This window comes from Sapajus apella, unplaced genomic scaffold (assembly GCF_009761245.1).
Source record: "Sapajus apella isolate SASKATOON/1434 unplaced genomic scaffold, GSC_monkey_1.0 scaffold71, whole genome shotgun sequence".
NCBI lineage: Eukaryota > Metazoa > Chordata > Mammalia > Primates > Cebidae > Sapajus > Sapajus apella.
This window is the reverse complement of record NW_022437011.1, coordinates 5,697,823-5,710,356: the sequence shown is the minus strand read 5'-3', so window position 1 is coordinate 5,710,356 and position 12,534 is coordinate 5,697,823. Positions and strand designations below refer to the sequence as shown.

The 12,534-nt window shown below is 38.2% G+C and overlaps 1 protein-coding gene across 2 annotated transcripts in view; it reads right to left on the bottom strand.

The window, feature by feature from the left end:
- The window catches only part of LARS1 (leucyl-tRNA synthetase 1), a 72,600-nt gene that overhangs the window by 37,186 nt on the left and 22,880 nt on the right, over positions 1-12,534 (bottom strand). For both annotated transcript variants that reach the window (XM_032250340.1, XM_032250341.1), the window contains 8 exons: positions 9,383-9,495; positions 8,545-8,608; positions 7,166-7,233; positions 6,838-7,063; positions 3,081-3,168; positions 2,922-2,998; positions 2,370-2,423; positions 740-880 (listed from right to left, as the gene is read on the bottom strand). In XM_032250340.1, the coding sequence (XP_032106231.1) occupies positions 740-880; positions 2,370-2,423; positions 2,922-2,998; positions 3,081-3,168; positions 6,838-7,063; positions 7,166-7,233; positions 8,545-8,608; positions 9,383-9,495 (831 nt within the window). The remainder of the gene's footprint in view (positions 1-739; positions 881-2,369; positions 2,424-2,921; positions 2,999-3,080; positions 3,169-6,837; positions 7,064-7,165; positions 7,234-8,544; positions 8,609-9,382; positions 9,496-12,534) is intronic.

Sequence of the window (12,534 nt, the reverse complement as noted above, 5' to 3'; positions counted from 1 at the left end):
ACTGCCTGCACTTCAGAATGGGGTTATTTTCAGAATTAAGTAAGCCAATATATAAGTGCTATATAAGTGTCGGCTTTTATCATCACTCAAAATATGTGTCACTTCAATAAAAGATATATAACCAATTCTTGGTTATCCAGAAAAATGAAGGAAAGCTGAAACTAAAAAACACACTTGTTGATGTCCTTAAAAGTCTTCATTTAAACCTGAAGCACCTAACAACTTGTTTAAATTTTTATGTTCTCTAGCCTAGCCTTCTTTCCATAGAAACGTAAACCACATTAACATATGCACAATTAGGAGAAAAGAATGGTTCAGAACATGTTTGTTGAGCTCACCTGGCATTTAGTAGACATTAATAAATTAATGGACTGAATAAAAACTGCTTATCTAAAATATAAACTCCTTAACTAAAAGAGCAAAAGAAGGAACCAGGTGTTCTCCAATCAATAAACCTTTGAAGTTTACTGCATAACAATATGAACTAATTTGAAATATCATGTCAAGAAATTCACTCCATAGAGATCCCTAGAGGGCACAAAAAAGACAATTTCTGAAAATGCTTTTGGACAAAGGACATGAAAAAAAAAATAGAAATTTGGAAACAGGATACATTCTCATATTAAGCTCTTAAATCAATGTATAGGTGAAACTATGTTAAATTTTTCTACACTTTTTCTAATTAAGAAGAAAGCCACAGAGCATGGAGTAAATCAAATAAAAACAAAAAATTACTTACACCATCATAAAATCCTTTTAGATATAACTTCTCCTTTGCTTCTGCAAGTTTTTCTCGGTCATTCTGGCTCTGAATTTTCAACTCATCACAGATGGTTACGGCGGAAAGATTTCCAAAACCTGGGATTTCAATGACCGGCACCTGCAGCAAACAGCAATCAGGAACCTGTTCACACTGACTTAACACAGCCCTATGGGGCACAGTCCTTTTGCCTCTAATGTCCATTAAAGACATTTCGGATTTTATATGTCATTACGACACTGCCACACACTGAGTAATCACAGAGAGACTAACTTCCGAATGTAAATTTGTTCTCCTACTCTCCACAGGAACCATCCATACTCTGTGCACCAACCCCTCTTCCAATACCCTGCCCCTACCACACACCCCTTTCCCAGCACTCTATCCTCTGCTGGCATATAATTATCTAAGTAATTCATGCTAAAACTAGCAAAATATATAAACCAGGGGCCCCCAATTACAGGGATGCAGACTGGTACCAGTCCATGGCATTAGGAACCAGGCCACACAGCAGAAGGTGAGCAACAGGTGAGCATCACCCCCTGAGCCATGCCTCCTGTCAGATCCTGGGTGACATTAGATTCTCACAGGAGCACAAACCCTAGTGTGAACTGTGCATGAAGGGATCTAGGTTGCACACTCCTTATTGAGAATCTAATACCTGATGACGTAAGGTGGTACAGTTTCATCTCGAAACCATTTCCCCACCACACCCTGCCAGTCCATAGAAAAACTGTCTTCCACAAAACCAGTCCCTCGCACCATAAGGTTGGGGACCACTGAAGTAAACAACTAGTTTCATGGATGGTTGTGCTTTTGGTTTACATTAATTCCTCTGGATCCTTCATGAAATGAAAATCACTTGCTAGTAATTTAAAAGTTTTTCTTCTACAAACACTAATATGAAAATTCAAGAAACATAAAACAGAGTTGCACAGGATTTTGTTAAAGTTATTATGGTTACAAATAAACATTCATGCATAATAGGGCAAAATTTTGTCTTTAGAGGCCAGGAAATTGATCACACTAGCAAAGCAAGCTACTATTGGTGATGTTAAAAAGCTATTTGTAGGCCAGGTGCAGTGGCTCAAGCCTATAATCCCAGCACTTCGGGAGGCCAAGGTGGGCAAATCACCTAAGGTCAGGAGTTCAAGACCAGCCTGGCCAACATGGTGAAATCCCATCTCTAGTAAAAATACAAAAATTAGCCAGGCGTGGTGGCAGGCACCTGTAATCCCAGCTACTAGGGAGGCTTGACGCAGAAGAATTGTTCAGAAGAACTGCTTGAACTGAGGAGGTGAAGGTTGCAGTAAGCCAAAAGCACACCATTGCACTCCAGCCTAGGCGAAAATAGTGAAACTCCATCTCAAACAAAAGTGCCATTTGTTCCAGAACTGCAGATGCCAGGTGGTAAGAAAATAATTGTTAGTTTTTCTTTTGGTCTTATCTATAATAGCAGATATGAATGAAAAGTGAGTAAATACTTAAGCAAACTCTCTCTTATTTTCATACTCCATCAATTAATTTTGTTACAAGGAAAACATGTTAGCACTTCTTTTTCTCTGATAAAAAGATGGATGTGAATATTCTGAATTATCTACGTACTCACCGGCTCAAATGGCAAGACCATGTCATCTCTAATTCCATACTTTGCTCGTAAGGCCTACAAAAAAATTTGCAATTTAACACTAATGATCAACACTTTACTGGTAAAATCACTGAGAGAAGCAACCCCCAAACTTTCTTAAAACTATTATTTGTTCTTCTCTCCATAGAGAGCAATTTTCTAATTTTACCAAATATTTTAAGAAGGGGTCTGTAACCTTCAAAAATGTAATAGCTTAAGTTATAATGAACAGCCTAAATGATGAAAATGTATAGCCAAAAGCAAAAATGTATAAAGACATACACATATCATTTTAACTGAGGTTCATATGCTAGATTTCAATGAAAATGTGAATATCAGAAAACTTTTTCAAAATTCTGTGAAACATAATTAAAATTCAAACCACAGGAAATATATAAACATCAAGAAACAGGTTAGAAGTAGCAGTTTAAAAATAAATGCTTAGCTTTTTAGCCTAGTCCCACAGTGTAGTTCAGCAGTACCTAAGCAATGAGATGGGAGGAGGAAATACAAATATAAAACTCAGATACTTACTTGCTTTTTCTTCAAGTCTCTGAGGGCAGCATTATCATCAGGGGAGTCGGAAGGAACACTTGTAACCACACCAGTGCCTTATAAAACAAAGTGTGGAATTAATGACTAGAACCAAGATGTGATTACCAAAATATCTGTAGAAGTACATAAACTCTTTACCTTTATCCTCCTTAATAGTTAGCATCGGGAGAACATAAATCACCTTATATGATGTTAAAGGTGCAGAAAGTGATGCACCAAGAATTTCCTGCATAAGAAAAAAAAATCAATACAAAAGGTGAAGAAATTCATTGTGACCATTAAAATTAAAACTATGTTAATATTTTAAGCCCTGAGAAGCTAGTAATCAAAAATATATCGGAGTAAATTCAAGAAGTATATTGTATAACATGATGACTATAGGAAATAACAATGTATTGTATACTTGAAACCAGCCGTGTAGATTTTTTTAAGAGACAGAGCCTTGCTATGTTGCCCAGGCTAGAGTGTAGTGGCTATTCACAGGCGCTATCACAGCATTCTACCGGCTCAAACTCCTGGGCTCAGGCAAGCCTCCAGAGGTCTCAGCCTCCCAAGTACCTGGCACTACAGGTGCACACCACTGCACCTGACTTATATTTTAATTGTTCTCACCACAGAAAATATGTAAGGTATGCATTTGTTAATTATCTTAATGTAGCCATTTCACAATGTACATATATGTCAAAACATGTTGTGTACCATAAATACAATTTCTATCGACTAAAAAATGAATATAGGCCGGGCATGGTGGCTCCCATCTGTAATTCCAGCATGTTGGGAGGCAAAGGCTGGCGGATCACCTGCGGTCAGGAGCTCGAGACCATCCTGGGCAACATGGTGAAACCCCGTCTCTATAAAAATACAAAAAATTAGCCAGGCATGGTGGCAGGCACCTGTAATCCCAGGTACTCAGGAGGCTGAGGCAGGAGAATTGCTTGAACCCAGGAGGTGAAGGTTGCAGTGAGCTGAGATTGTGCCACTGCACTCCAGCCTGGGTAACAAAGCAAGACTCTGTCTCAAAAAAAAAAAAAAAAAGAAACAACAACAACAAAAAATGAACATAAATAAAATACATATGAAGTAAAACAAAACATATTCTTTTATATCTACTAGAGGAAAAATAATTTTATTTTATTTTTATTTACTAATTTGTTAATTTGTTAATTTTTATTTACTAATAGTTAATTTGTTGTTAGAAACAACAAAGATAGAAAAAATGATTTAACAAAATATGCTACAGGAACAAGAATGGATACTACGTATGTATTTAAAATAGTAATTATGAAGACAAACTAAAAGGATAGTTCTAATTTCACTTGAAAAAATCCAAAAGATAGCCAGGCGCAGTGGCTCACGCCTGTAATCCCAGCACTTTGGGAGGCCAAGGTGAGTAGATCATGAGGTCAGGAGTTCAAGACCAGCCTGTAATTCCAGCTACTCAGGAGGCTGATGCAGAGAACTGCTTAAACCCAGGAGGTGAAGGTTGCTGTGAGCCAAGATTGTGCCACTGCACTCCAGCCTGGGGGACAGAGGGAGACTCCATCTAAAGAAAAAAAAAAAAAAGCCGGGCATGGTGGCTCATGCCTGTAATCCCAGCACTTTGGGAGGCCAAGGTGGGTGGATCATCTGAGGTAAGGAGTTCAAGACCCACCTGGACAACATGGTGAAACCCTATCTCAAAAACAAAAAGAAAGAAAGAAAAAATCCAAAATATTAAGCAATTTTAGACCCAAATTCTCAGATGACAACAAAGAATTTGCAGCTGTTTGCTCTAGCTAAGTAACACCCTTTTCCTTTCCATATAATTCCCACCCATCCCATTTTATTCATATATGTACATATAACCTGCCTTTATATGGATAACAGTTAAATATTATAACCATTTTAAAGGTTGAAACTATTTTGCAATTTTTTTTCTTTTTTTTGTGATGGAGTTTTGCTCTTGTTACCCAGGCTGGAGTGCAATGGTGTGATCTCGGCTCACCGCAACCTTCGCCTCCTGGGTTCAAGCAATTCTCCTGCCTCAGCCTTCCGAGTAGCAGAGACTACAGGTGCACGCCACCATGCCCAGTTAATTTTTGCGTTTTTAGTAGAGACGGGGTTTCACCATGTTGGCCAAGATGATCTCGGTCTCTTGACCTCGTGATCCACCCGCCTCAGCCTCCCAAAGTGCTGGGATTACAGGCATGAGCCACTGCGCCCAGCTATTTTGCAATTTATAACATCCATTCCTCTCACTCCAGAATTTGCTCAAATTAACAGGGAGAAAAGCTGCATTAAGAATAGGATAATATGTGTGTCCCTAATACAGTTCCCAAGAATTTCTCAGACAAAATTCCAAAATGAGGAACTAAGGAGATGTGGCAGTGCTGCTTGTGACAAAAAAAGGCAGGAAACAATTCAAATATCCATTAATAGAGAATGGTGAAGTAAACTGTGGCACAGCCAAACAATAAAATACTATGTAGCTATAAAAAAATAAGAATAAAGCTGTTTATGTACTGATCAAATGATTGCCAAGAGATAAATAAAAAAGCAAGATGTGGTACAATGTATATAAAGTATATTGCCATTTATGTAAAAACAGAGGGAGAAAGAGTATGTGCATATTCATTTGTGTATATATGAAATATTTCTAGGATACACAAGATATATATATTACTAACTACCTCTAGAATGGAGAACTTTTATATCTTTTTGTGTCTTTTGAATTTTGAGACTTGCAAATATATTACAATCAAATAAAAAGAAAGTATAAAATAAGGAATAAAAGAGTTCAATTTAAAAGAATTGAGATGGTACTCTACTCATATTTTTCTTTTACAAAGTTATTTAAGGCTGGGCATGGCGGTTCATGCCTGTAATCCCAGCACTTTGAGAGACGGAGGCGGGTGGATCACAAGGTCAGGAGATTGAGACCATCCTGGCCAGCATGGTGAAACCCCCGTCTCTACTAAAGATACAAAAAAATTAGCTGGGAATGCTGGCGCATGCCTGTAGACCCAACTACTTAGGAGGCTGAGGCAGGAGAATTGCTTGAACCCAAGAGGCAGAGATTGCAGTGAGCTGAGATCTCACCACTGCACCACAGCCTGGGCGACAGTGTGAGGCTCCATCTCAAAACAGAAAAAAGTTACTTAAGATACCAAAGAAAAGATCAGCATTCACTAAATGGAATAAAACACACTCAGAAATACTGATAATAAAGGAGATGAGGTGTGTAGCCATCCAGATTTAATTAATATCAAGCAAGACTGTCTTCACCAAAAAAAAAAAAAAAAAAAAAGCAGAATTCCAAATTTAGTATTATCAGGAATTCAGGTAATAGTATTTTAAAAATAATATAATGCCTAATGTAGCTATTAAAACTCTTGGGGAAGACTGCCTATATTTTCAACGAGATACTTACTGAGCTGAAACATAAAAATCAAATATGCTATATTCGTGATACAGTCATACAATGACAATGAATATTACACAACAATAAAAAAAAACCCTCCGACAACATGTATGAATCTCACAAACATAATGTTAAGCAAAAAAAGCCAGACACAAAACAGTCAGACTGTACAATTCCATTACGTAAAGTTCAAGAACAACAACTAATCTTTGGTGAAGTCAGAGCAGTGGTTACCTGTGGAGGAGAGAAGTGAGTACTAATAATATGGACATGAGAGAGCTTTCTGGAGTGCTAAAACCTTCTATATCTTGATTTAGGTGGTGCTTACGAAAGTATATATACATATGAAAATGCACAAAAATACACACTATTTACACACTTTACTGCATGTATACCTCATTTTTTAAGGTTTAAATGCTCTTTTCTCAATATTCACTGTTAAAATTTTCCTTGAAATGTGTGAATTAAAATAAAAATATCTGCTATCCAACTTACCTCCCCCATTAATTCCTTAACAACAGGCACCACACCATTGTCTTTGGTAAAGCCCTGGTAGGACATATTCCTGGCTGCTCTTTGGGTACAGATGAATATATCACCATTCACTGTCTCAAATCCAATGTACTTCATATCAGGACGAACCCAACAATTTGTCTGCCCAAACATGGTCTCAGGTCTGAGAGTAGCAGCCACCAAGAAAATATTTTTACCTTTTAGGCCACTAAGAAGAAAAAACAAATACTGATGTAAAAACATGTTGTCGACTCTATAATAACTATCTGATGGTTCAGAAATGATGAAGCAATTACTCTGGCAAACCTACCTTAATTTAGATGGGTATGGCTCAAGCACCTTCAATTTGACTAAAGTATATTCCTGAGGTCCAACACCCTAAGGAAATAAACAATACAAAAATTTGAAGGGCAAAAGCACTTGACTTAAACCTGCTAATCTATGTGAGAGATTTGATTCAAATCCCTAAAATGAGTTCCTGCATTATTAGAATAATTTTTCTTTCCAGCAAAGAGATTGCCGGTGGTGTACTAACCATATCCACACAGAAGTCCAGTATGTAAGGAGAGATTTGGAGTAATCACCCAAAATAGTGCTTGCCAAAGTGGAGGTAAGAAGATACAATCAACCTTAATTCCATCCCAGAGCACATCCCACAGAGTAGTCATCCAAGAAAGACACTGGACCAGAGGTCAGAGATAATGTGTATTCTAAACTTAGTCTGCTCCCTTACTAATGGTTTGACCCAAGGTAGTCACACTCTCTCTAAGCCTTTCTTTCCTCAACTGTAAAATAAGGATGCTGTGTCTCAGATAGGACTGTTCTGAGGAACACAACAGATAATGGATAAAAACTGCTTTGAAAAATCTATAAAGGATTATTGAAATCTAGGATACTGCTGCCATTGGCTATATTAAAACTTTACTGGGTCTTCTTAAGTCTCTCACATCTTTTAAAATTTTGATCAACTCTCACTTTGATACGTTATATCAAAATTGAAGGCTGATTTTGAAAATATGTTCAAAGATGGTAATTAAGAATGACGCAATCATAGAGGATCATAAGTTCAGATGCTGGCACTGTCACTGATTTCTACTGTGCCATGGATTTAGCCAAATCGCTTACCCTCGATTTACTCAAGTATTTCAGAGAACAATGTTCATAATGTGTTTACAGGAATGTAGGATGAACTTCTAAGCATGGCTAGAAGTACTTTAGAAATATGCAAGAAGGCACATGATCAAAGCAAATATAAATGGAATCTGTGTACATCAAATGTTAGTCACATATCTCATTACCTCTCCCCATGCTTTCTTTTTAGAGCTGTTTATTTTCCAAATGGTGCTTCACAACATTAGCATGCATATAAATCACACTGAGAGCCTGTAAAAAGATAATCCTGGGCCCCACCCCCAGAACTTTTGATTCAACAATTTTGGAGTGAGGCTCAACAATGTGCTTTCTGGTAACAAATTGATGCAGCTGTTCTCAGATGACTCTTAGGGTAGCCAGGTACTATACAAGATACAAATACCTCTATTGATATTCTGACTCCTCTTCATACCCACCAGAGTATCAGGACTATATCCCTCAGCACTGCAATCAAGTTATTTTTAGGTTTCTATTTCTTAAACTCTATGGTCATATTAAGGATTATTATAATAGCGACTCTATCTCACAGATAATCACCTCTCCAGTTTGTCTATCATGATCCATGCAAGGCTGTCCATCTTTTGGAGAATAAATGGTATATCTAAAAAATAAACAGTAAGTGACAAACATTATTATATTTACATTTTATCCTAACATATTTGCCGGTGCTGCACCTAATTTCTTACACGTCTTTAAAACTTCTGAGTAGTTATCTATATCTATTATGTGTACTCTTACGGTAGAGTTCCACTGTCAACCTACTTATTTAATGAAAGCTTTCAGCCTTCATCAAAGGTAGTACCACTGAAAAATACACACTGATCTTGGCTTTGTGGTATGAAACAGAAGATTATAAAATGACTTAAGAAATGAAACTATCAAGGAAGTTGATTATGTAGATTAATCAAAAAAGATAACTTATTTTCACTTCTTTAGTAAGATGATGAAAGCCCACACTCCCATTCTCCCTGGTTATATCTGTCATAAACACTAAGCAGCTCAGAGAAATTAAGACACTGGTAAGGAAAAAAGGAAAACAAAGGATACAAGAGAATAGAATCAAAAAAAGTATTTTAAAAACAGAAAGATAATGGAAAAATATAGGCTATGAGGTATTTATTTATTCATGTAAGCAATCCTCCTGCCCCATCGTCTCAAGTAGCTAGGACTACAGGTGCATGCCACCATGCCTGGCTAATTTTTATATATATACATAGAGAGAGAGATGTGGTCTCACTATGTTCCCAGGCTGGTCTCAAACTCCTGGCCTCGAGCAAGCTCCTCACCTCAGTTTCCTAAAGTAATGGGATTACAGGCATGAGCCACCATGCTCAACTGACTTTTGCTTTATTATGCTCAAGCACAACAAACTTACCGCTTCCCAAATTTAATTTTGTTTCTTTCTCTTAATGTTAAAAACTGCCATCTGACAAATGAATCATAGTAAGGATTAACATCAGTGGTAATGAAGGAACGACGCCAGTCTACCTATAAAAAGAAAATTTTTTAAAGGCAATTCTTGAGAAATATGCAAATTTTGTAAGAATAAGAATTCCTATGAATCAATTATTTACTGTTCTAACCTAGAATTAGATCAACTATTAAAAAAATTTTTCCAAGTTCCAATATATACATATATATATATATTTTTTGAGACGGAGTCTTGCTCTGTCGCCAGGCTGGAGTGCAGCGGCGCAATCTCAGCTCACTGCAACCTCAGCCTCCTGGGTTCCGGTGATTCTTCTGCCTCGGCCTCCCAAGTAGCTGGGACCACAGGCGCGTGTCACCAATCCCGGCTAATTTTTGTATTTTTAGTAGAGACAGGGTTTCACAATTTTGGCCAAGATGAGATCTCGTGATCTACCCGCCTCGGCCTCCCAAAGTGCTGGGATTACAGGCATGAGCCACCACGCCCGGCCCAAGTTCCACTATTAAAAATATATCACAATTATTACCTTAATTTATTAAAAGTATGTTTGTAAGCATATACATTTACATACTGACAAGCATATAGAAGCTATAATAAATTAAGAAGAAACATTTAATGCTACTTTTATATATTCCTAAATATTCAAGCTAAACTTGGGCTTCTTCACATTCTTTGAATAAAACTCCTTTCTACTAATTGCTAATAAGTCAATATACATTCTAATTCAACAAATAGTAAAGTTTTCATTGCTTATGAGACCCATAAGCAGGCCAGGCGCAGTGGCTCACACCTGTAATTCCAGCACTTTGGGAGGCCAAGGTGGGCTGATCACAAGGTCAGGAGTTCCAGACTAGCCTGACCAACATAATGAAACCCCGTCTCTACTAAGAATACAAAAAAAAAAAAAAAAAATTGCCAGGCATGGTGGTAGGCACCTGTAATCCCAGCTACTTGGGAGGCTGAGGCAGAACTGCTTGAACCCAGGAAGTGGAGGTTGCAGTGAGTTGAGATCACACCACTGCACTCCAGCCCAGTTCAAGACTCTGTCACCAAAAAAAAAAAGACCCATAAGCAATGTTAGGTTCTAGTCTAACAATAACAGTACCAATTCTTTAGTGGCATACAGGGGAGATATATTATTCTAAAATTAAGAGTTGGTCCAAATCTCATATAATCACACAAATATACAAACATATCTGAGAAATATTGTGGGTTTGGTTCTAAACCACCACAACAAAACAAGTCACACAAATTTTTTGATTTCCCAAAGCATGTAAAAGTTATGTTTATATTATATTGAATGCTATTAAGCATGCAATAAAGTTATGTTTAAAAAGACAATGTATATACCTTAATTTTAAAATACATTATTGCTATAAAATGCTAATAGTCATCTGAGCCTTCAATGAATTGTAATCTTAGTGCTGGTGGTGAATCTTGCCTCAATGTTGACAGCTGCTGACTGATCAAAGTGGCTACTGAAGGTTGGGATGGCTATGGCAATTTCTTAAAATAAGACAACAATGAAGTCTGCCACATCCATTGACTCTTCCTTTCACAAAAGGTTTCTCTGTAGCATGCAATGCTGTCTGACAGCATTTAACTCACAACAGAACTTTCAAAATGGGGAGTGGGCAGGGCACAGTGGCTCACGCCTGTAATCCCAACACTTTGGGAGGCTGAGGCGGGTAGATCACCTGAAGTTGGGAGTTCAAGGCCAGCCTGACCAACATGAAGAAACTCCTTCTCTACTAAAAAAAAAAAAAAAAATTATCCAGGCATGGTGGTGCATGCCTGTAATCCCAGCTACTCAGGAGGCTGAGGCAGGAGAATCACTTGAACCTGGGAAACGGAGGTTGTGGTGAGCCAAGATTGCTCCATTGCACCCCAGCCTGGGCTTAACAAGAGAGAAACTCCATCTCAAAAAAAAAAAAAAAATTAGGAGTGAATCCTCTCAAAACCTGCCACTGCTTTATCAACTAAGTTGATGTGATATTCAAAATCCTTTGTTGTCATTTCAACAATGTTCATTGCACCTTCACCAGAAGTAGACTCCATTTCAAGAAACTACTTTCTTTGCTCATCTATAATAAGCAAATTCTCATCCATTCAAGTTTTCTCATAAGATTATAGCAATTCAGGCTTATCTTCAGGCTCTACTTCTAATTTTAGTTCTCTTGCAATTTCTACCCCATCTGCAGTAACTTCCTCCATTCAAGTCTTGAACCTCTCAACGTCATCCATCAGAGTTGCAATTAAGTTTCTTCCATATCCTGTTAATGTTGATAATTTGATCTCTTCCCATGAATCATAAGTGTTCTTAATGGCATCTACAACAATGAACCCTTTCCAGAACATTTTCTATTTACTTTGCCCAGATCCATCAGAAGATTTACTATCTATGACAGCTATAGCCTTATAAAATATATCTCTTGGCCGGGCGCGGTGGCTCACGCCTGTAATCCCAGCACTTTGGGAGGCCGAGGCGGGTGGATCACGAGGTCAAGAGATCGAGACCATCCTGGTCAACATGGTGAAACCCCGTCTCTACTAAAACTACAAAAAATTAGCTGGGCATGGTGGCGCGTGCCTGTAATCCCAGCTACTCAGGAGGCTGAGGCAGGAGAATTGCCTGAACCCAGGAGGCGGAGGTTGCGGTGAGCCGAGATCGCGCCATTGCACTCCAGCCTGGGTAACGTGAGTGAAACTCCGTCTCAAAAAAAATAAAATAAAATAAAATAAAATAAAATAAAATAAAATAAAATGTATCTCTTAAATAAGACCTCCGCCGGGCGCGGTGGCTCAAGCCTGTAATCCCAGCACTTTGGGAGGCCGAGGCGGGTGGATCACGAGGTCAAGAGATCGAGACCATCCTGGTCAACACGGTGAAACCCCGTCTCTACTAAAAATACAAAAACATTAGCTGGGCATGGTGGCGCGTGCCTGTAATCCCAGCTACTGAGGAGGTTGAGGCAGGAGAATTGCCCGAACCCAGGAGGCGGAGGTTGCGGTGAGCCGAGATTGCGCCATTGCACTCCAGCCTGGGTAACAAGAGTGAAACTCCGTCTCAACAAAAAAAAAAAAAAAAAAAATAAGAC